Source organism: Chelonoidis abingdonii, chromosome 7 (genome assembly GCF_003597395.2).
Source record: "Chelonoidis abingdonii isolate Lonesome George chromosome 7, CheloAbing_2.0, whole genome shotgun sequence".
NCBI classification, from domain to species: domain Eukaryota; kingdom Metazoa; phylum Chordata; order Testudines; family Testudinidae; genus Chelonoidis; species Chelonoidis abingdonii.
The window spans coordinates 10,688,371-10,709,555 of NC_133775.1; the positions used below are offsets into that span (position 1 = coordinate 10,688,371).

The 21,185-nt window shown below is 37.9% G+C and overlaps 1 protein-coding gene across 7 annotated transcripts in view; it reads right to left on the reverse strand.

The window, feature by feature from the left end:
- Positions 1-2,627: 2,627 nt before the first annotated feature.
- EPS15 (epidermal growth factor receptor pathway substrate 15) overlaps positions 2,628-21,185 on the reverse strand; it is a 104,430-nt gene continuing 85,872 nt past the window's right edge. For 3 of the 7 annotated variants that reach the window (XM_075067594.1, XM_075067596.1, XM_032767404.2), the window contains 5 exons: positions 20,461-20,530; positions 16,926-17,002; positions 15,157-15,319; positions 8,275-8,450; positions 2,628-4,406 (listed from right to left, as the gene is read on the reverse strand). In XM_075067594.1, the coding sequence (XP_074923695.1) occupies positions 4,260-4,406; positions 8,275-8,450; positions 15,157-15,319; positions 16,926-17,002; positions 20,461-20,530 (633 nt within the window). In that variant the 3' untranslated portion in view covers positions 2,628-4,259. Of the gene's footprint in view, positions 6,257-8,274; positions 8,451-15,156; positions 15,320-16,925; positions 17,003-20,460; positions 20,531-21,185 lie in introns of all 7 variants that reach the window. The other 4 variants (XM_075067597.1, XM_075067595.1, XM_075067598.1 and 1 more) reach the window with 3 other exon arrangements.

Genomic DNA, 21,185 nt, shown 5'->3' on the forward strand with positions numbered 1-21,185 from the left:
TAAGAATTTGACTCTCAAGGTCAAAGAAATGCTGTGTTTTAATTTGAATCCAGTAAATATTATCAAGTAACCTTGGAGGAAGGAGCTTGGCATTGAAAACTCAATGGTATCAAGTCAGGTAAGGTGATTAGCCACTTTCTTTGGTTTTAGTATATTTCTACACATATATGGGGAGAGAGAGAGAGAGAGAGAGAGCGCGCACGAGCGAGCACAATGTTTTGGGTGTGGAGTGGACAACATTAAATAAAGTTATTTTGAACCTAGTTTTCCCGACTGGTTATGGAGAGACAGCCACAGAATGGGCTAAGTAAATCTTAGTGGTGTTCTATTTATCGTAAAGAGACAGTCTGTAGGATTTTCTGAATAGCAGCACTGAAGGCAAAGCTTGCTCACCAGGTGGAAGTTCAGAAATGTGGAGGAATAAAAGGAAGAAAACTAACAGCCTGGTTTGAGTGGACCTCTATGGAGTTGATAAAAGGTAGATGGCAAGACATTTAGTTGTCTGTTGATACAGTTAGTAAATCAGTCAGTACTGACAGCCCTAAGATTTATTAAGCTTTGGGGGCAAATAGTCTTGGACTTTGATCTCTGGTTGGGGAGTTTTAAAAACTACCTCCAGCACTATTGGAGCAAAAGGGTTGGAGCAAATCTCTAAATGAACAGTACAAGCACGGGCAACTTACTCCAGACAGCTGCTTTCTTGATTGGTGTGCTGTGGGCTTTTTCCAACAGCTAAATGGAGCTGGATTAAGTGAGAGCTTAAGATAAGAATGTCTGCAATGTGGATTCTTCTTGACTTTGAGTACAGTACAGAGTAGGAATGGAAAACTAGAGACTTCCTCCATATTAATGAAAGTTAAAAACAATGACACAAATTCTCCAAGGTCCTTGTATGTTTTAATATTCTCAGTTTGCAGATTCATGCAAATAAGATGACAAGTTTTTTTCCTTTTCCTCTTTCTCCACTTAGCCATCTCCATTGAGCCACCAGATTTATCATCAGTTTATTTGTCAAATCATTAGGAGATGCACTCGGGCAGACTGTCATTTTCTATGTCAAGGAAGATATTTTCACATTTACCTTAAAAGCCACATACAACTTGCAATACCTATTTTTGTAGTAAATTGCTGTCAGTAGAAAACCACCTAGTCTCTAGTTTTTGGAAGACTAAGAACGAGAAAGAAATGTTCAGCCTTGGTGCAACTCATTTTTGCAAGGTCTTTCCTAGACACGTTAGCTGAGCCTGGCTCACTGTCTGGTACTCCGGATCATTTCCACGATGGAAACTGTCATGAATCCAATTCAAACAGATAAAGCAAAATCCTCTTTTCAGATTTTTTTAGTCCAAGGGCATTTGTGACTTTATAAGTAAACATCCCAGAGGCCAGAGAATCATATTTTCAGAGTTCTGCCACCAACAAAAAGGGTTATCAGTGGAGCTGTTTCAAAAATTCTTTTAACTATTTGATAGTAAATAAAAACTGGGGAAAAAATAACAGAACTGGGTTAAAAACAGAAGTCTGATTATGATTCTGCTAGTCTATATATTCCATTTTCAGTGCGTCTCAGATACAGGTTATAACATTTAGCAGGTGAATGTTCAAGCCTGGTCACTTAAAATCCATGTTTAGACACCTAAATTGAAAATCAGGCTGCTTCTAAGCTGCTGAATACCTGCAACTCCTATTGAGTTCCACAGTGGCTGGGACTGGTTAGCACCTTAGAAAAACAGAAGTGGCCTAGACTTTGAGGTGCTGATCAATCTCAGCCTGGACTGGAGCTCAATAGGAGGTGTTCTCCAGCTTTGAAATGCCAGGTTGCTTCTATTTAGGTGCCTAAACAGATTTAGGAGACTAATTTTAGATGCCTAAGTTTGAACCTTTGGTCAAAATTTTCACTTTGCTTTACACTATAGATCTGAACAGTTTATATTCGGTTTACATGGGATTCTTTTGTTAATTGCCACCATTTTGAAGAGAGAGAGACAATTTACTTATGTATTTAAACTTTATTTCTTCATAATTACAGGCTACTGTTAGAATTTTTAAACAAAAGAAAAGTCTATAAATAGAGGCTAACCCCATATGGCCAAGTTTTAAAAGGCTAGTTAAACGTCATAAGTAATGCCATTTAGCTCACAGCAGTGGTTTATTGGTAATCTTCAAATAAAGGTACTGTAGTCAGAGTCAGTAACATGAAATGTAACATCAGATGACTCAAAACTTTAAATTCCACACAGGAAAGGATGAATATATATAATATATACACATAATATTGTATTGGTCCACTGAGTATACATTTTTAACAAAAGATAAGAATCTGTGTAGTCCAGTTAAGCATACATATATGCAAGATTAGTGTACACTTATTACAAAGGTTGTATAGATAACTTAGGGATATTTAATACTTGCATGAGGTTTCTTTAAGATACCTTTTTTGAGCAGGTGTTTCAAATGCTCATTTCCCAGTGCAAAAGAAAAAAGTTGTCCAAGTCAAGTTACCCATTTTCCTGAAAGAATGAAAACTGGCCTCTTCAAAAAGCTCTTGCAGCAGCAACCCTAGCTAACTGGAACTCTTTAAACAAACCCAAAGTGTGGCTAATGAGTCATCCCTTGGTTCATGCAAGTTATTTTTTGTCTTGAGACACTTCTAGTCTCACGGAGAAATACACCAAATTAAAAAGTGCAAGAAAGAAAATCGATTGTATGCTGCTGCAGTCCAGCTGTACGTGTACAGAGTGAAAGCAGCATCATTGGGAATGACTTAAATGAATCTGACATTCTGCAGAATGGATTACATTTACATAACAGGCAATAAGTTACTTTCATTAACAATTTATCAACCTACTTTGACTCAGTGACCATAAAGAATTATAAATCAGTTTTTTTTAATAAGGTGCAACTATCAGTTGGCATTCAATAAATTACATTGAGAGAAAAAGACTGTTGTATAAAGTTAAGCTATGCCTTTATGCATCCTACTCTCTTCTCTATCCTACTTCAAATTCAAACTTGTCAAATTGCCAGTTTAGTTATATATTGGCTCAATTAGCAGTGGGGTTCCGCAATTTGAGACATTTTGACCAACAGTCAATTCTTGTGAATTATCTATTTAGTTATTCTATGTTACAACAAAAAGTCATCCAGAATATGTGATCTGTCTGCCCACCTCATGACCATGCAAAAAAGCAATTAAGGTTTCAATAAGATACACAATCTTTCCCACTTGCACACTGAATATCATCAATTAAAGTTTAAGTCCAGCAGAAGAACCTTCATTAAAAAGAAAATACATATGTATACATATCAAATAAAGCACTCGACAGTTCCAGCATTACTAACGTCTGCTCTGAAAAAGTACAAAAGGTTTCACATAACTAACTGGTGGGAAGGGGTCAGTGAGGCAGAGTAATTGCCATGTTCACCTTCTACTCAATCATAGTTGCTGACAGATTATACTTAAACCATAGTCTCATTGCCTGCATTATAAACTGATTTATTTACAGGTAGGAAATGTGCTTTACTTTCCTGAAACATATCTTCTGGGAGAGAATAAATACTAAAATGACTGGACTATTCCAATCTAAAAACTACTAAAGATGGAATTCAGCAGAAATGTCCACACACCTTTTATACAGTAATATATAGTAAAGGGCTCTAGCTTCTTTATGAGACAGCACACAATCTGTACAGAAGCTAAAACGTTTGTTAACTTTTTTTTTTTATAAATGACTCAGCCCTGTACACAATGGGTACAAAATATAGAAATGCAAGCATTTCACCTTTATGTTCAATACTATGCCCCTTTCACCAAGGAATTTGATTGAGACAATATTTGCCTGTCTCTGAACTTCAGTCTAACAGAATTAGAAGTGTTCATGAAGATATTTTCACGTATCACCAGAATGACCACCAGTTTCTTTAAGGTGATGAAGTCTGCCTTATCTTTATGTATTGCATGAAGACACTTTGGTGTCCTGGGTTTACAGAATAAAAATAGCACAGGCTAAAAGCTCAAGGAGAATACACAAAGGAGCAGCACTCTATTAGTTGTCTGATAAGCTTCATGAAGATCTTTAGGAAACTTACAAATCAGAATGGGACAAAAATATAAAGGTGAATATTCAATCACACTTGCAGGAATTTAATAGCTTTTGTACTTCCCTGTTCATAGGTAGCTTCTGATTAACATTTTAAATAGGTTAAGCATTCAGAAAAAGGGAAAAAACAGTTGACATAAGACACGATTATTCTAATCTTCATGCTTCTGATATTTCAGATTTACTGAGTGCAATAGCCAGCTCCAAGTCTTCTTGCTCTTGTTGTTTTAATCTTGCAAGTCTCTCTTTTTCTTCTCTCTCACTTTCCCTCTTAGCCCATTCAATCATGTCTTCTTCAGAAGGATACTGCAGTTTTAAAAAGATAAACATATCTGGACTTAATCAGAATGTAACTGCACAATTCAAGTCTCTCAGAATCTGAGGGCATTTGAACTGTTCCAAAATATTGTATTTATTGTAGTTTTAGAATTTGCCTCTGTGCTGAAAAATGTGTTTTAAGAGTAGCCTGGTACAATTTTATTTGTAGTTTGAATAAGAATTGCACTAACACAGTCCTGAAGATTAACTGTTTGATGAAAAATACCCCAGTTTAATTACCACCAATGAACACCAGTTTAAAGGTACAATCTGGCAATTTGCTAAACACACTGACCTATGCAAATTACTCAAGCACATGCTTAATTTTAAGCACATGAGCAACCCTACTGAACAAAACTGAGTCCTAAATTTGGACAGAGAAAACAATGCTACTGCAGCAATCACTATAAACAATAAATCTGATCTATTAGAATCAGATGTGAACAAATTGGTAGTCCTTCGTACACTGCAGGATACATCTGGCACTGTGGGACAACTAGCTTTACCCTCATGTAACAGCGTGGTGCTCTTTTAAAGATATTTTTCTCAGTGGCAGTGACTGCAGAATGAACTGTGCAGACACAGTGTCATCAAAAAATGCTTTTGCCGAGGGGTACAGTACTACCCAAATGTTTCTGCAGCTACTAACCAGGCCTCACATGAAAGAAGGGGAATAGAGGGTGTATGCACATGTATGTATACAAACAGAACATGAAGTGAGCTGCTCTAATATTATAGTGTGATGTCATGATCCCAAATAGGAACAGGAAGTAAGGGGATTATGTTAAACACAGTACAAGAATTAATGCCAAACATGCTTCTATTTAGCATGCAGAGAATGCAATATGATTTACACAAAGCCATAAATATTTGTCTCTGTGTTATGGCTATTTTAATAAACTCAAGCTACCGGTAATTTCTCTGTTAGCTGCTGTTTCTAAATTTGAGATTTTTGTGAACACAATTTGAGAAAAGTCTTGATTCCTTTCTGTAGCTCATACTCAAAAAGATTCCAGAAATTAAAGGAAACCATTCCTCACTCTCTTTCTCCCCTCCTCCCTTCGCCAAAGTTTGCATCTTAACAATTCTAGGAAATAATTTGAGCAAGAAGAGCATTTCAGAGATTGCCATGGTCATGAACAGAGTACACAAAGCCGCCAGGGTGGATCTGATTTAAATCACTAGTCAGAAAGACTCGATTTAATCACGGATTTCTACATAAAAGTGCATTCTTGTTGGTTGTTATCACCTTAATACATATTCTTCACAACTCAGAGATAGATGTAGGTTTTATTTTTAGAAGGTACACACTATACATTTTTACAGTGATTTATTTTGAAAGCTTTTCAGAATAGTTTTACAGCTATATCAGAAAATGAATGATTGTTTCGTTATTTCATTTACCAAAGGTAATTGAAGCAGATATTTATGAAGTCACTGGGAGGTGAACTATCTCCAATTCAACAGGTTAATCAATATTTGGAGAATTTTCTTACCATGCTGTATTAGGAGAACATCACCGGACAGAAATTTAAATTGTTTTATTTAACTAAAACAAAAGTTATGTATTCTGGATTTTTTTCTTCAATAGCAAACATAATATTTTAACAAAACAAGCATATGAATTTTTTAAATTTAGTTAAACATTCAAGGTTTTTAAAATCACATTTGTTTTTGTTAAAATTGTTTTTAACTAAAATAGTTAAATGAAATATTTAAAAAACAAAACAAATATTAAAAATCGACTATGTCAGCCAGGTCAACATGAGAAACTTAAAGTATTGGCTTTTGCAGCTAACTCAGTCATCTTCACCTTCATTTTCCTGTTTGTTCATAATCTGGAAAAGAAAAAACAAGCTTTCCTGCTTTTTCAGGTCTCAAACGATTTTTCAATTTGGAATGAATTAGTCCAAAGGAAGAAAATATGCTTTCTACACTGGCAGAAGCTACTGCTGTTAAAAGTGAGATTAGTAGTTCAACAGTCTCTGAATCCAAGTGATTAAGTAACTTCCACCAGTTCGCTGGTGTGACTTTTTTTAACACATCATCAGCAAACATCTATTTCTTGAATGGTTCTTAGTCCCAAACTGGGTCTCTTTATGGCCTGCTGCCATTATGGGTTTTCCCTTCTAGTGAGAGAATGGTATGGCAGATCACAAATCAATGAAGGCTACCACTCAGAAAGACCTTAAGACTTCTGAAATATGCTGCTCAAATAGTTTCGCTTTTGTTTCTACTGCCTGTCCTTCCACTCTTGTATTTATCTCCAGACTTCTTCTCCTTGTCCAGTTCTATTCCGCCCCCAACAATCTTCTATTCACTGAACTTTCTGAAACTTTGCACTTTTAGAGAGAGAGGTAAGGGACTGATTCTGTGTACACAAATCTGCAGAGGGACAATAGAGTTGAGGTCTGTTATTTCTCGCCTCTATATATTTATCTATTTAAAAACATTTTTGTTAACAAGTATATCATCTCTGGAGACACAAATCCACAGTTTGAAAACTGCAAAACTAAGCATCTCTGATGGTATCTTCTAGACTGAGCCCTGAGTCCCATTGGGTAGATAGGAAGATTACCCTAAATAATCTATACAGAAGCCTGTGGACCTCCATAAGATTGGGTCTCTAATCCAAGAACTATTGGAACTCATTTACAAAATTTTTCTTCAAACATTCGATGATATATTGTCTTATACTATAGAATTAGAATTTATAATCCCTATTCCATGATGAGGTATCTTTGAGCTATAATGTATCTTAATTAAACCCATCTTTAGACAGTTTTCCCCCCCCAAAAATCCAATTATCAAAAAAAATCCAATTTAAATAAAAAAGCTGATTTTTTTTTTATTTAAAAAAATGGATTTTTATCAACCCTCAAGCAGCACAACCCAAATGAATATCACCACAACCTGTCGATTTAAAAACTGGAACAGTGTTTACTCAAGTCAAGCATACAATTTACTAGGACTAACTAAAGACAGCAAAAGTAACCTGACTAGGTTACTGTAAAATACAGCTTGCTATCAGTATATATAAATCCACTCAAAAGGTATGAAGGCTAGAAGAGAAGGAAAGTCTACAACAATTCTTACTTGCAAAGCACAAAGAAAATAATTTCATAGACACTGAAGCACGCTCAAACCTTTAGGTTTGCTCTTAACGCTTGGGTTTTATGTGAAATGGATTCCTGGCTATAAAGAAATACTTGCAACTTCTTAATTGAATTGGACTTGTGCCTTGAATTTACTAACCATTCAAAATGCACTCAAATATAATTTATATTTTTATCACCAACCTTATATAAATTATCTATTGTGAAATATTGAGATTGTGACCAAATATTTTAGAGATAGCTAAGAGAAAGTTTTAACAGAACCTTTATTTTTAAATTGTGTAATGATAGCATTATGCTATATAATTCGAACTTGTAAATATTTAAAACAGATCTCAGCTGAGAATACCTAAGCAATATACATAAATTATCTGATGACTACTTTGTAAAAACTAGGAAACCTTCAGAGAAAACCTTAACACAGTTATGCAATCAATATGACCTGAAATACCAACAACAGTATGCATTGTTTCACTTTTTGTCTTAATGAATGGATTATATGAGCCTTAATTATAAGCTTCATATATTAAGATATCTTATGTAGGTAACAGCTTGAAAAATATTTTGAGCTTTTTAAAAGTTAATTATAGCCCTTAAGAAAAGGGATTACAGAGTTTTGAGGACAAGTTTTAGTAATTTTAAAATAAATCTGAAGATTTTACTATGATTGAATCATTCCAGTAAGTTTTATTAAATGCCTCCTCACCTCAAGAAGCAAAAATATAAAAGAACCTACTTACAGCACTGAAGTTTGCAAAATCACTGGTGTCTGTCTCTTTACCAATATTACTGGGAGCAAATGGGTCACAAAATAGATCTTCTTGTGCTTTGGGAATGTCACAATTTGGGAAAGGCTGAAATGGATCATTCGGTTTAAAGGAATCTGAAGAATCCAGTTTGTTGATAGGTCTTTTTCCTGAATCAAAGATAATCTAAGTCAACTCAAGTGACCACAAAGATGGCAGAAAGCATACACTGAGCAAAAAACAAACAAAACAAGAACTACTTGGATCACATCCTATAATCACGTAAATCAGCTCTGCCAGTTTGCAACAGCCAAAGATCTGGGTCTGACATTTAGTTCATAATCAGATATGGAATACCCTATAAGTGGGTTCAAGATTTAAGCGTATTGTCCATGTATTAATTATATACCACAACCCTGGGAAAGAACCCCTAAAAAAGGTTAAAACAATTCTCCCAGCCCCCATATAGCCAGCATAGTTTTGGTGTCATTCCCCCTGCCACTCACCACAGAACTCTAGTGAGATTCCTTTTATTATTTTATGTATAAAATTAGCTACTTGTACATCAAGGTAAGACATTTTACGTGCTCTGCAGAGTTCTGACGTTCTTTCGACTTCGCTGCCATCAGCAGCTTCTCAGTTTTGCACAAACAATATGAAGGAGGGTAACAAGCATTCAGATGCTGAGTGCTAACCCTGTCTTCTTGATTCTTGTCTAAATGGCAGCAAACATATCAGAATCAGATCTCTCTCTCACCAACTTCTTCTTTTCTCAGCTTACTCAGTCAGCTCTCAATACTTTTGAAGACACTGATCCAGCTCTTCCAAGAACATTCATCCCATCTTTAAATTTCCTTTTTTGTATATGTAATCAGTTAATAGTGGTAGCAATGTGATTCTAACGCCTTTAATCTTTCATCTGCAATGCATTTAAGCTGGAGAATCCTTCTGTCCTGCAGCTGATTTTTGTCACAGGCAAGGGCCAACTTAGTTATTCCATTTAGAATTTACTATTGACCTGTCTACTAGTATCATTTTAGATTGGTTTAAATCTATATGTTTGTTCATATTCAATTTATTGGGAATCATTGCTGCAAGTCAGTCTCACATACTTCCATAATCCTTAGGGGATTCTCTTATAGTAACTATTTGACTTGTTTTATATAAATTCATTGGGGAATATGTAATGGTTGACATTGTCTTATTTTATGCACCTAGGCTACTTCCCAAAGATATTTTAGTGCCCACATCACTATATAAAAATGCAGATCCGTTTTCTTAAATTAACATAGGAAAAATCAGCCGCAAATGACGTCTGTGTAAATTTATTTGTGCCAAAGAGAAATAAATACTTCAAGAACTTGGAGTACACAACAGTCTCATTTCAAAGGCAAAAAATAAAAAAAAAAAATAAAAAAAATCTTTTCTAAAAGTATCATGAGTCCCAGAAGCTCTCTGATAGGTATGATTTATCTGTATCCAGAGAAGAAGTGAATTTCATTAGATGCAAGGAAATTACCCTTGCACTCCCTCCACAGTTCAGTAAAGTATTTTTAACAAGGATGCACTGAAAGCCTTCTTTAAGCACTTCTTGCTTTTGAGCCAACCTCCTTTTTATTTATTTTTTGTACTTAAAGTAGATACGAGGAAAAAAAAAAGAAAGGTCTAAAAAAGCAGTTGCTAAGGCAAGAATGGAAGCTGAAGAGGAATTATACATGAAGCTGAAGGAAGACAGCAGGAAATTGTTTTTTGCGGGGGCCAAAAAAAAAAAGAATACAGAAACACAAGATATGAAGAAATCTTTGTATGTGAAGGATGGAAGCTACGTGGTGACTAACCCTAATGAGATGGTAGAGATATAGAAAAAATATCTCCAAAGGCTGTTATATGAGAAGAGAGAGTTGCAAGTGCAAGCACTGCTGACAGTTACGGGGAAGCCTCAAAGGTTTTGATCTCTACAGAGGAGGCAGACGGACTGACAATAATAAAGCAGCTGACAAAGATGAGGTAACTGTTGACATAATCAAAGCAGTTGGAAATACCAGAGTACAGTGGCTTCACAGACTCAGGCCGCATCTACGCTATGGGGAGGGGCAGGGGAACTCGATCTAAATTATGCAACTTCGATACATGAATAATGTAGCTGAAGTCGATGTACTTAGATCTACTTACCGTGGGGTCCACACTATGATATGTCAACGGGAGATGCTCTCCCATCGACTACCCTTGCGCTTCTCGGTCAGGTGGAGTATGGGAGTCGATGGGAGAGCAATCTGCGGTCAATTTAACAGGTCTTCACTAGACCCACTAAATCAACCATCTATCAATCACCATGTGTCAATCCCCCATTATGTGTTTGCTGGGATCAAGCTAGGCTACCAGATGACCCCAGAGTGAGATTGACTATGCCTATTTGGAAGGGTAAGGGTGATGCAAATGATCCAAACATATACTGGAACCTCACCTTGTAAGTCAGCCCCTTAACATCCTTGAGACAATGTTTTGGAGGCAAGGTTGAGATGCAAGGCGGAGGAAAATATATGAGAAGGGAAACATGGCTTTGGGAAGGAAAGGAGTATTATAGATACAATATTTGTAATGAGACAAATCTGAAAAAATGGTATAGCTGGTATGTAGCATTTACTGATCTTGAGAGAGCATATGACTTGGTTCCTTGGGAGTTGGTGTTTAGAATAGTAAGATGGATGGGAAGGGGACTGCAAGACGTGGAAATGATAGAGGAGCAATATCAAGAACTAAGGTGGTAACAATATATAGATTTTAGGAGAGTTTTTTGGTGACTGGGATTGATCTAGCACAGTGGTTCCCAAACTAACAACTCATGAAACCCTTTCACTAAAATGTCAAGTCTTGCGAACCCCTTCCTAAAAATGAATATTTCCAGGGATTTTCTCCTTTACCTGAGTATAAAATTATAAAAGCAGTGATCTTGGAAATATAAAATTTGTTTTTATGACATGCTTATTATTACACACTATTTATTATCATTCCAGTATTTTTATTACATTATGAAAACGGCAACACACTTCCAAGATCTCACTTTCGTAGCTTGTATCGCTTTGAATAAGCCTGTTATAAGACAATGCTCCTATGTTTCATCAAGGAGTATCAGATGCGAAACAGCGTGAAGGTATTTACAAAGCCAACTCAAAGAGTTCTTCCTACACAAGCATTCGGGTCTTGAGCAGTTCAGGCAAACAATGTACATTATAACAAAGCTTAAACTTGTTCTTCATAATAATTTTAAAAACAATACTAGCTGCCTATTTAATTTTAAAAACAGTAAAAAATACCCACTTCCCTTTTCATTTCTTATAAGGAGTCCTGAAGTTTAAATCTCCTCAGTGTGATAGATATGCTTGCTGTGATCTGATTAGCTCCTGGAAGTCCAGGAGCTCCAAGCTGCTGGCCCTGTGGTGCCTGGGGTCCCTAGGGACAGATCTGTCTGCCATTATGGAATTTTTTTCCCAGAGAACCCCCCGTAACATTTCGTGAACCCCAGTTTGAGAACCACTGATCTAATGTGCTGAGTCCACTTCTCTTCATCCTAGTTATGGAATTAATTAGTAGGAGAACTTAGCCTCTGGGAAGACAGAGAAAACTAATGCATGCTGATGCTCTGGTCCTTTTAGCTAACAGCACAGAGGAATTGGTAAATACAACAACTCCTCACTTAAAGTTGTCCTGGTTAACGTTGTTTCACTGTTACATTGCTGATCAATTAGGGAACATGCTCATTTAAAGTTGTGCAATGCTCTCTTTTAACATCCTTTGGCAGCCACCTGCTTTGTCCACTGCTTGCATGAAGAGCAGCCCGTTGCAGCTAGCTGGTGGGGGCTTGTAACCAGGGTGGACCGGCAGCCCCCCTATCAGCTCCACACTCCTATGCTGCAGCCCCCCAGCAGGCTAGCAATCAACAGTTCAGCTGTCCCTCCTGCAACTGCCATGTGCTGCTCTTGCCCTCTGCCTTGGAGCTCCTCCCAGAGACTCCTGCTTGCTGTGCAGGGGAAGGGGGGGGCTAATGTCAGGGTGTCCCCCTCCTCCCTGCTCCTGCACCCCACTTACCCCTTCTCAATATAAAGCGGGGGAGGAGGGGCAGACACAGACAGAGATCTTGGGGCAGCAGCTGCTGTCTCAACTTCTTGATCCACTTAAAAAGACAATGGACTTAAGAGTGGGTCAGCTTACTTAAAGGGGCAGTGTGCATCTCTCTCCCACACACCCACAAGGTGTGTGTCTGTCTCTGTCTGCTATGCTTTCTCCCCTCCATTCATGCTGCCTTGTAGAGTGTGAGAGGCTACATTAACAACGTGTTAACCCTTGAGGGCTCAGCCCCAGTGCTAGTTCATTTCCTGGGAAATATCCTACCCTTTTCCACCCTCTAACTTCACCACCTCAAACAAGCTTCACAGTCATCATAGCTGTGAACAGTATTAAATTGTTTGTTTAAAACTTATACTTTGTGTATATCTATATAAAACATATAGTTTTGTCTGGTGAAAAAAATTTCCCTGGAACCTAACCCCCATATTTACATTAATTCTTATGGGGAAACTGGATTAGCTTAACATCGTTTTGCTTAAAGTCGCATTTTTCAGGAACATAACTACAACGTTAAATGAGGAGTTAGTGTATGGTATTAGAATGGGCATCTGTGTTTGAAGATCATGATTTGAAAGTAAACTCAAAGAAAACCAAAGTTATGCAAGGAAGGAAGGTGGAGGAAGAGCTGTTGATTGAAGACTCAGAAGAAAAGCTGAATCAGAAGAAAGAATCTGTATATTTGGGAATTACGCTTAGTGCCACCGGAGGGAGATCTGGAGAACTGAAAATACAACCAAATATGCATAGGGGCAGTGAAGAAGGTGGGAGGAGAACTGTGGGACTGGAAATTAAGTAACAAATTGAAAGAAAAAGTGTATGCCCTGTTAGTATTTGTCCCTGACTGCTCTACAGTTTGGAAACAGTGGATCTCCAAGAAAAGAAAATACAGGTAGCAGGAAATAATATATTGAAGAGAATGGCAAGCAAGTGGGGGGTAGACAGAATGTGCACAGAAGAATTTAGGGGGAAGGTGAACAGGGAACTCTCAGCGAGCACGTTTGAGGTGGGCTGGACATGTTATAGAAGGGGGGTGGAGAACAGGCAGAAAGAAAACATGGGATGAAGGACAGGAAGTAAGAACATGGAAGACTAAGGATACGATGGAAAGGTTGTCAAGAGAAGTCTGAAGAGAAAAACCTGTGCTAGTGAAAAATCATGGGCACCTCTGACCCCATGTAAATTGGACAAGGAGCCAAGAAGTGAACTGACTTGTACAGCAGACACAGGTACACAGCAAAATAGTAACATATTTAAGTTATCAAAAAATTACACACAAGATGCATATTAAAAATAGAACTAATATCAAATAAAGCAAAAAGAACAGCTTTTAACACTGAAAAAGTTATTTAATTACTTATATAAATTGTATGTTTTCCCGGTATAGTTATCCAGGTATTTGCCATAGGTATAATTTTTAATACTGATAAATTTATCCATCCCCAGGAGATTCCATTATTTATTAAGTCATTTATTAATAAGAAGTGTTGCTACTAGATAACTACTTGGGAACTATAAATCTGCATTGACAAAGGAAGTATTATGGCCATTTTCATAGCCCAAAAGTGGTACTTCTCATCAAACAACACTTTTGAGCCAGAGGATCTCACTGCTTTACAGGCTATAAAGGGATCATTTCAGACATGGAAATATTGTCACTTCTACTGTCACTCAGCCAAGTTAGTGTTTCTAGGAGAGGAAGTGAGGGTTTTAACTAATTGCTTGCAAGGCAGGGAAAGAGCAGGATTTAATTTCACCAAAATGATGTTACAAATTAGAGCTAAAAGTTTAAAAAGTTCTAATTACTGTTAACAGTGCCAGATTTAGCTTGTTTCTCCCTTTCCAAAAGCAACAGCAGACCAACTGTTCCGTTTTTTTACATTACTATTGTCTATACTATCTTCCGTCAGCCTAATTTTTATGCTATGGTTCTCATGAACACTTTAAAACTCTTATAATATAATACTCTATAATAATGCAGTAGTGTTCACATAAGAATAAATGCAAATGGAAGACAGACTGGAGTTTGAAAAAGAACACACACTACTACTGCACTTAATCCTAGCAATATATTTTCAAAATTTTATTACTAAGGTAAAAAAAATAATTTAATTAATACCACATTACAGTGGTTGTAGCTTCTTTAACTATGCTCCTTCTGGGGGGAAACATGGTCCAGTATTTAGGGCACAGAACTAGGAGTCAGGAGTCTTGGGTTGTATTACTAACTCCCATTGACTATGCTACATAACCTTAGAAAAGTCATTTGGATGGAAAGAGGTTAAGTTTCTCCAATGTGAAATGGGGATAATGAAAAATACTTTTCAAATTTCTTCAAAAGAGGAGACAGTTTTGAAAACTAGGGACTTTCAACGGTACTTGGACAAAAGTGAGTAATTTGCTTTTAATAGCAAACTTCATAAGATTTGTGATATAACACCCCCCACTTAAAGCTCTCTGTAGCCACACTATTTCCTTGTAGAAATTTGAAGTTATATTTTCCCCCTTTTTCCAGTTCCTTGCTCTCTCCAAACAAATTGTTGATCTAAAATCCATGGGGAATTTAATATCAGAGGAGATGTCAGCAGTACAGGGACAGGGTTCTTTCACATTTTGCCAGTTCCTAAGTACTTTTATTCTAGTTCAGTAGGAAATTCAAACCATGTTTTCTTACAACCCTCATACCATTACACAACTAGCAATATAGAAGCAGGTGAACCAAACTTTACTGGAACCTCAAGTATTAGGTTTTACCAGGTGGTGGAGGGCAGGGTCTTGTAGGAGTTCCAGTCTTGGGGGGCAAAGCAGGAGGAATATCCTCATTTTTAGCTGGTGGTTCCTCAAATACGTTTTTGGTTATGACCACATTGTTTACAGAGACTGTTGCGGAAGAAATAAAGTCATCTTCATTGTTGGCCTATTTAAAAAAAAAGGGGGAAAATGCTATATTACAGTTTTCTTCAGCATAGCTAAATTCTACTCCCCCTTCTCTCTTCCATAAAGCAATACTTACCACGATTAGAAAAAACAGTGAAGGTGCAAGCAAATCAGGAAATGTGGTCATAATTCCTCTGTGGTGCACAATACTAGATGAGTATTATTAACTACTTATATTATGGTAGCACCCGAAAGGTCAAATCAGGCCCCATTTCACTGAGTACTGTACAAACAGAGAAAAGAGACTCCTTGCTCTGAAGAGCTTAGCATATGGAGAATAGTACAGCATGCTCCATATAAAAATTATTTGTTCAATCATTTGGTACAAGGAGAGGGAAGAAAACTAGCCGAGAAAACAGTGCAAGGTGCCTACAAGATAAATATACTTCCCCACAGTTACCACAGCAATCCACAATATAAGGAAGATTAAGAGTTAGTGAGACAAGTGGCAGCTCAAAATGGAAGTACAAGAGAACCTTAAAATGTCACTAAAACTAGCAGAGTGTCCTCAGGTTATTAGCTGAAGAAATAATCTCAACGTACACCATTGGTGAAGATACTGAGTTAATACTACAAGTCTGCTGTAAGGAAAGAGGCCAATGCTTTGTGCGTGGGAGTGAAACAGAATTCACGGCTCGGGACTAGAAAAAACTACAAAAATAATCTTGGCACCAGTTCCTCTGTCTAATCAACCACTTCCTCTCATGTACCACTAACTCACTGTTAGAACTCCTACATAGCACATTATGAAGGGACATCTCCTCAAAGATTCCACTGTCTGACCAACATGGAGGGATTTTTTTGCATTGTGATTAACGCACACAGTATTGGGGCATGCAATTAGTAAATTCCTTCTCAGACACAGAGGTAGGACACAAAAGCGATAGCTACACTTGGACAAGGTGTGTTTTTAAAAATCAGGATCTTTAACACATTAAAATCCTTGGATGAGATAGTTCCTGGCTTAATTGAGATCAATGGTAAAACTTGCACTGACTTCAATGGGCCAGTATTTCATCCATCATGTGCAAACCAGTAATATATGTTAAAACTACAGCTTGCTCTCTCCACATTAGCATTTTAATGTACACCGCTTCCTCCCCTCCCATGCAGACATCCCAAAATGGATGTCTGTATGAGAACCAATCCAAAAAAATCAACATGACTAGTATCAATGTGACAGCAGCAAACAACTGAGGCAGCTACACAACCAAATAAGCTGAAGGTAACTAGCCTGCGAGCTAAGACTGAGAGATATGTGGTTAAAACAACAACAAAAAAACAAACACAAAGAAAAAAAAAAGGTTTTAAAGGTTTCCAAACATGGAAAAAAAATAATTTACTTTTAAAGTTGCAACAATCTGAACTGTTACAATAAAATGTTTACAACAGCATTCGTCACAGGGGTGTTGCAGGGCACATAACTGTTAGAACCCCTTTCAGAAAAATCAACCTTTGTCAATTTTTATTGGAGAGTAAAAGCAGAATACCAGTTGAATAGTTCTATAACTGAAAACACTAGATCTTCGTTTCAATTACTGCAGCATTTTATGCCTTTTCCACATATGTTAATCATTTCAGATTACCTTTGACAATGTGCTGAAGTCAGCAAAACTGCTTCCAAATGACTCGTTTCCAAATAGAGAGGAAAAGGGATCTGCAGCTAAAATAAGCAGAGAACAGAACAGTGTAGAAAAGCCAAATGTTACAATGTTTCAATGACAAAAACAACACAAAAGGCACGTGCCATGTTTAGTTCAAACTGTATTTCCCAAATTGTATACTCATGTAAAAAGCTATACAAAAAGTATATTTAATATTTCTGTAACTATTTCAAATAAAATCTCTTTAAAAGGTGAATGCGTTTATTGCTAGAGTTGTTTCAGTAGAAATATTTTTACTTTCATAAAATTAGCAAATGCTTTTTACCAATATGGAATAAATACTCATTCCTCTGGACAGACAGTTTTTTCAGGAAATAGCACTGCGATACTCCAGTTTTCTATGCAGAAAAAGCAGAATCCAAGTCTATCAACGGAAATGCTCAAAGCTATAGCATAATAACCTAAGCTTTGTACATTTTGCAGCAAAATATTTTAACACAGAAAAGGATAGGAAGTTTAGGATTTTTTTTAAAACGCTTCCAGGGACTTTTCTGTGTGGAGTAAAATGCAACACCCTCACTATTATTCACCTTGAATCTCCCTATCCCTTTGGATTCTCTAATTCAAGTAGGTGCTTTGAACAGTCTGGGCAAACGTGGCTGTGAAAGTAAGATCTTCACAAAGCCCATCTGCATTTACTGTTTAAGGGAAGTTCATACATTTATACCTTGTCTAGCACACTTAGACAAGAAACTGTTACAAACTTTTACTGTAACATCTGTTCTCTGAGATGTGTTGCACACATCCATTCCACTGTAGGTATGCATGTGCCCCTGTGCACAGCTGACAGAGATTTTTCCCTCTGAGTCCCCTCTGCTGCCTTTCACCACTGTACACAGGCATAATGGGCAGAGCTGCCCCCAACCCTCCTCAGTTCCTTCCAGTTGGATAGACTCTGACAGAGAGGGGAAGGAGGGAGTGTAGTGGAATGGACACGGGCAACGCATCTCAAAGAGCAACAGTTACTGAAAAAGATTAGTAACCATTTCTTCTTCACATGATTGCACATGTTCTTTCCACTGTAGGTGACTCAGAAAGCATTTCAAACTGGAGATCAACTCAGTCAACTTGAACAGTTATTGCAGGACAACCCTTCCAAATCTGGCACTATCTCTGGATGGATGAGAGATGGCATAGTGAGAAGGAAAAGTATAGACTGATGACCAATTTGCCACCTTACAAATGTCTAAGATGGGCGTATGAGCCAGGAAGGTCATGGAAGCTGCCTGAGAGCCAGTTGAATGGGCAAACACTCTACTTGGCGATGCAACATCAGCCAATCAGTAGCATAAACAAATACAGCTGGAAATCCAAGCAGAGATCCTTTGGGAGGATTCTGGATGGGCCTGAGTTTGTCCGCAAACACAATTAAGAGTTGAGTGGAAGACCTAAATGACAGAGTCCAATAAAGGTAAAAAAACAAAGCTTTTCTAACATCAGAGTATGAAACTTGCCTTTACTTTTATTTGAATGGGACTTTGGAAAGAAAGTCAGCACATAAATTGTTTGGTTAATATGAAAACTGGAAGCCACTTAAGTCAAGATCAGGTGAGGTCGAAGGTAAATCTCATCTCTAAAGATTGTATAGGAAGTTTCTGATACTAAGGCCAGCAATTCCCCACTCTCCTGGGCAAGGTAATAACAACCAAAAAAAGTCACCTTCATAGAGGGGTGTAACACAACAGGTCGCCAGCAACTCAGGGCAAGAGCCATCACGTTTGCTAGAACTACATTTAAGTTCCACGAGGGACTAGGCTATGTACCTCTGGATATAATCTGTCCAAATCCTTCAGAAACCTAGTAGACATCGTAATGGAAAAAAGCGAGTGGTTCTCCACAGGAGAGTGGGAAGATGTGATAACCGCTTGGTGGATTCTGATGGAACTAACAGCTAACCCCTGTTGTTGCGGAAACAAGGGATATGCTGAATAGGAGCCTGAGCTGGGTAAATACATTTCTGTCTGGACCAAATGGAGATTTTTTTTTTCATTTAGCAAAATAAGTAGTCCTAAATTGAAGGCTTTCTACTATTTAGAATGACTTCCTGCACTCCCTTAGAATAACTGTGTTTGGACTTTGAATAAGATCTTGGACAAGAGCAGAATTGGAGGGAAGGAATACAGCAGGCCCTTCAACCAGCTTAGCAGGAAGGCATCAGTCAACAAACCCAGGCTGTGGCACACTCCAGAACAACAACAAAAAGATAATTTTTTTGTTTGCTTTTGTTGCAAATAGGTCCATTTGGGGAGTCCCCCACAGCTGAGAAATGGACCTGGTTACATCTGGATGAAGAGACCACTCATGGTGACTTGTGAATGACCAGCTTAGGTGATCTACCAGAGCATTCTGAACCCCTAGAAGGTAAGCAGCTTCCAGGTTGATGGAACTGGCAATGCAGAAATTCCAAAGCAGAATCGCTTCTTGCATAATTTCATCAACCTATGCCCCACTTGTTTGTTTCCACAGAAAATGGCTGCTGTGTTGTCTGCGAGCACCGACCCTGAATAAGCCTAAAATCCAAATGGATGGCCTGAAGCTCCCTGACATTTAGATCTTGCACAGTCTTGGGTCTATAAAGGACTTAAGTGAGCTCCCCAATCCAGAGCCCAACACATCTGTGACTAGGGTATCTCTTGCAGAGAAGCAGTGGGGACCCCCATGCAAACATTCAGTCCAAGGAGGACAAGACCTGAGTAGGCACTTGAATCACCATCTTCCTATGATGACAGGCCAGTGAATACACTAAGGTGAACAATCCTGTCTCTGAAGTGCACGCTGCCATGTACTCTTGAAGCTTGAGGCAGTTTTGTACTCTAGTGACAGGATGTGTCTGTATCTACAGCCAAAACACACATGGTTTGGAATCTCAACCCCAGCAGGAAAGCTATGCCCTTTGTAGAATCCAGGACAGCCCCATTAAATCCTGTTCTCTGAACAGGAGACAGGGTAGATTTCACTCTATTGATCAGAGGTCACAGTGTGTCAAAGATGGTCTGAGTCCTGGACTCAGTGTGTCTGAGACCTGGAATAATCTAAAATGTACAAAACAGGTGCTATTTACACTGAAGAGGGTACGACTAGCAAATGCAAAGACAGCAGCTCCTACAACAGTCATGGGCAGTAGGAAGGTACTGAGTCATTGGGGGTGGCTCCATCTTTCATACTTGGGCACAGTGGTGCAAGGCAGCACAGGGCACTTGTGCTGCCCTGCGGGGTACTAGTGAGGGGAAAAATCTCTGACAACTGTGCAGGAGGGATGCACACACCTACAGTGGAATGGACCTATGTAATTACTTGAAGAAGCAGCTTTAGATACAATGTAGCTAGGAATAGTCTATAATTTAATGTTGCTATAAATTCATAATCAAATTAAGTGTTAAAGCCTAGAAAACCAAAAGAATAAAATGGATTACAAATTAAAATAATAAAAAGGATGTGTATAATCTCACTTCTTTACCTAGATCAGTTGGTGCAGGAATAGCTGTTCCACCAGGAGCAAAAGGATCATTGTTCTTCAGTGTTTCTGTCTAAAAATGAGAAAATTCCTTTGACAAAGACTTGTTTTCTGCAGCTTGAAAAATAATCCCAACATTTCCCTATCTCATCTCTAGTAAAAAATTGAGCTTCACCTCAAGACAAAAGATCATGTTTGTTGATCGATGCTATCACTGTCAATTTTTGTTTTATAAGATGAAATGTTAACATTCATATAGCACCTTTATGCAGATTGCATAAGTGGCTAAGCATCACAACATGGTAACAGTTATGATCTTCATTTTACAGATGGACACAGGCAAAGAGGTTAAATGACAAAAATCATATAGCAAGTCTGTGCCAAAATGTGGGAATAGAATCTAGATCTCCTGATTCTCACTCCTGTCTGTTAAAAATACCTGACTAATGCTTCCTCGAGAACAGAACTCAAGAGTTTGATTTCCAATCTGCGATTCTAGCCACTAGACCATATTGTCTGTAAAACCCCGATTTATTACTCTGGTGGGCAGGAAGCAGAAACTTAAAATGTTGTATGTCATGTTTTTAAATAACTGAAAGTTTTCGTTCTCTGAGGCACCTCCAGCTCCATAGGAGGCGGCACTTTGTTCCAACAAAATTTAGGAGAGCTTCTGCTGCCTGCATACCACAGGAATGGACTCGTGGACCATGCAATGCCAAGTACACAAG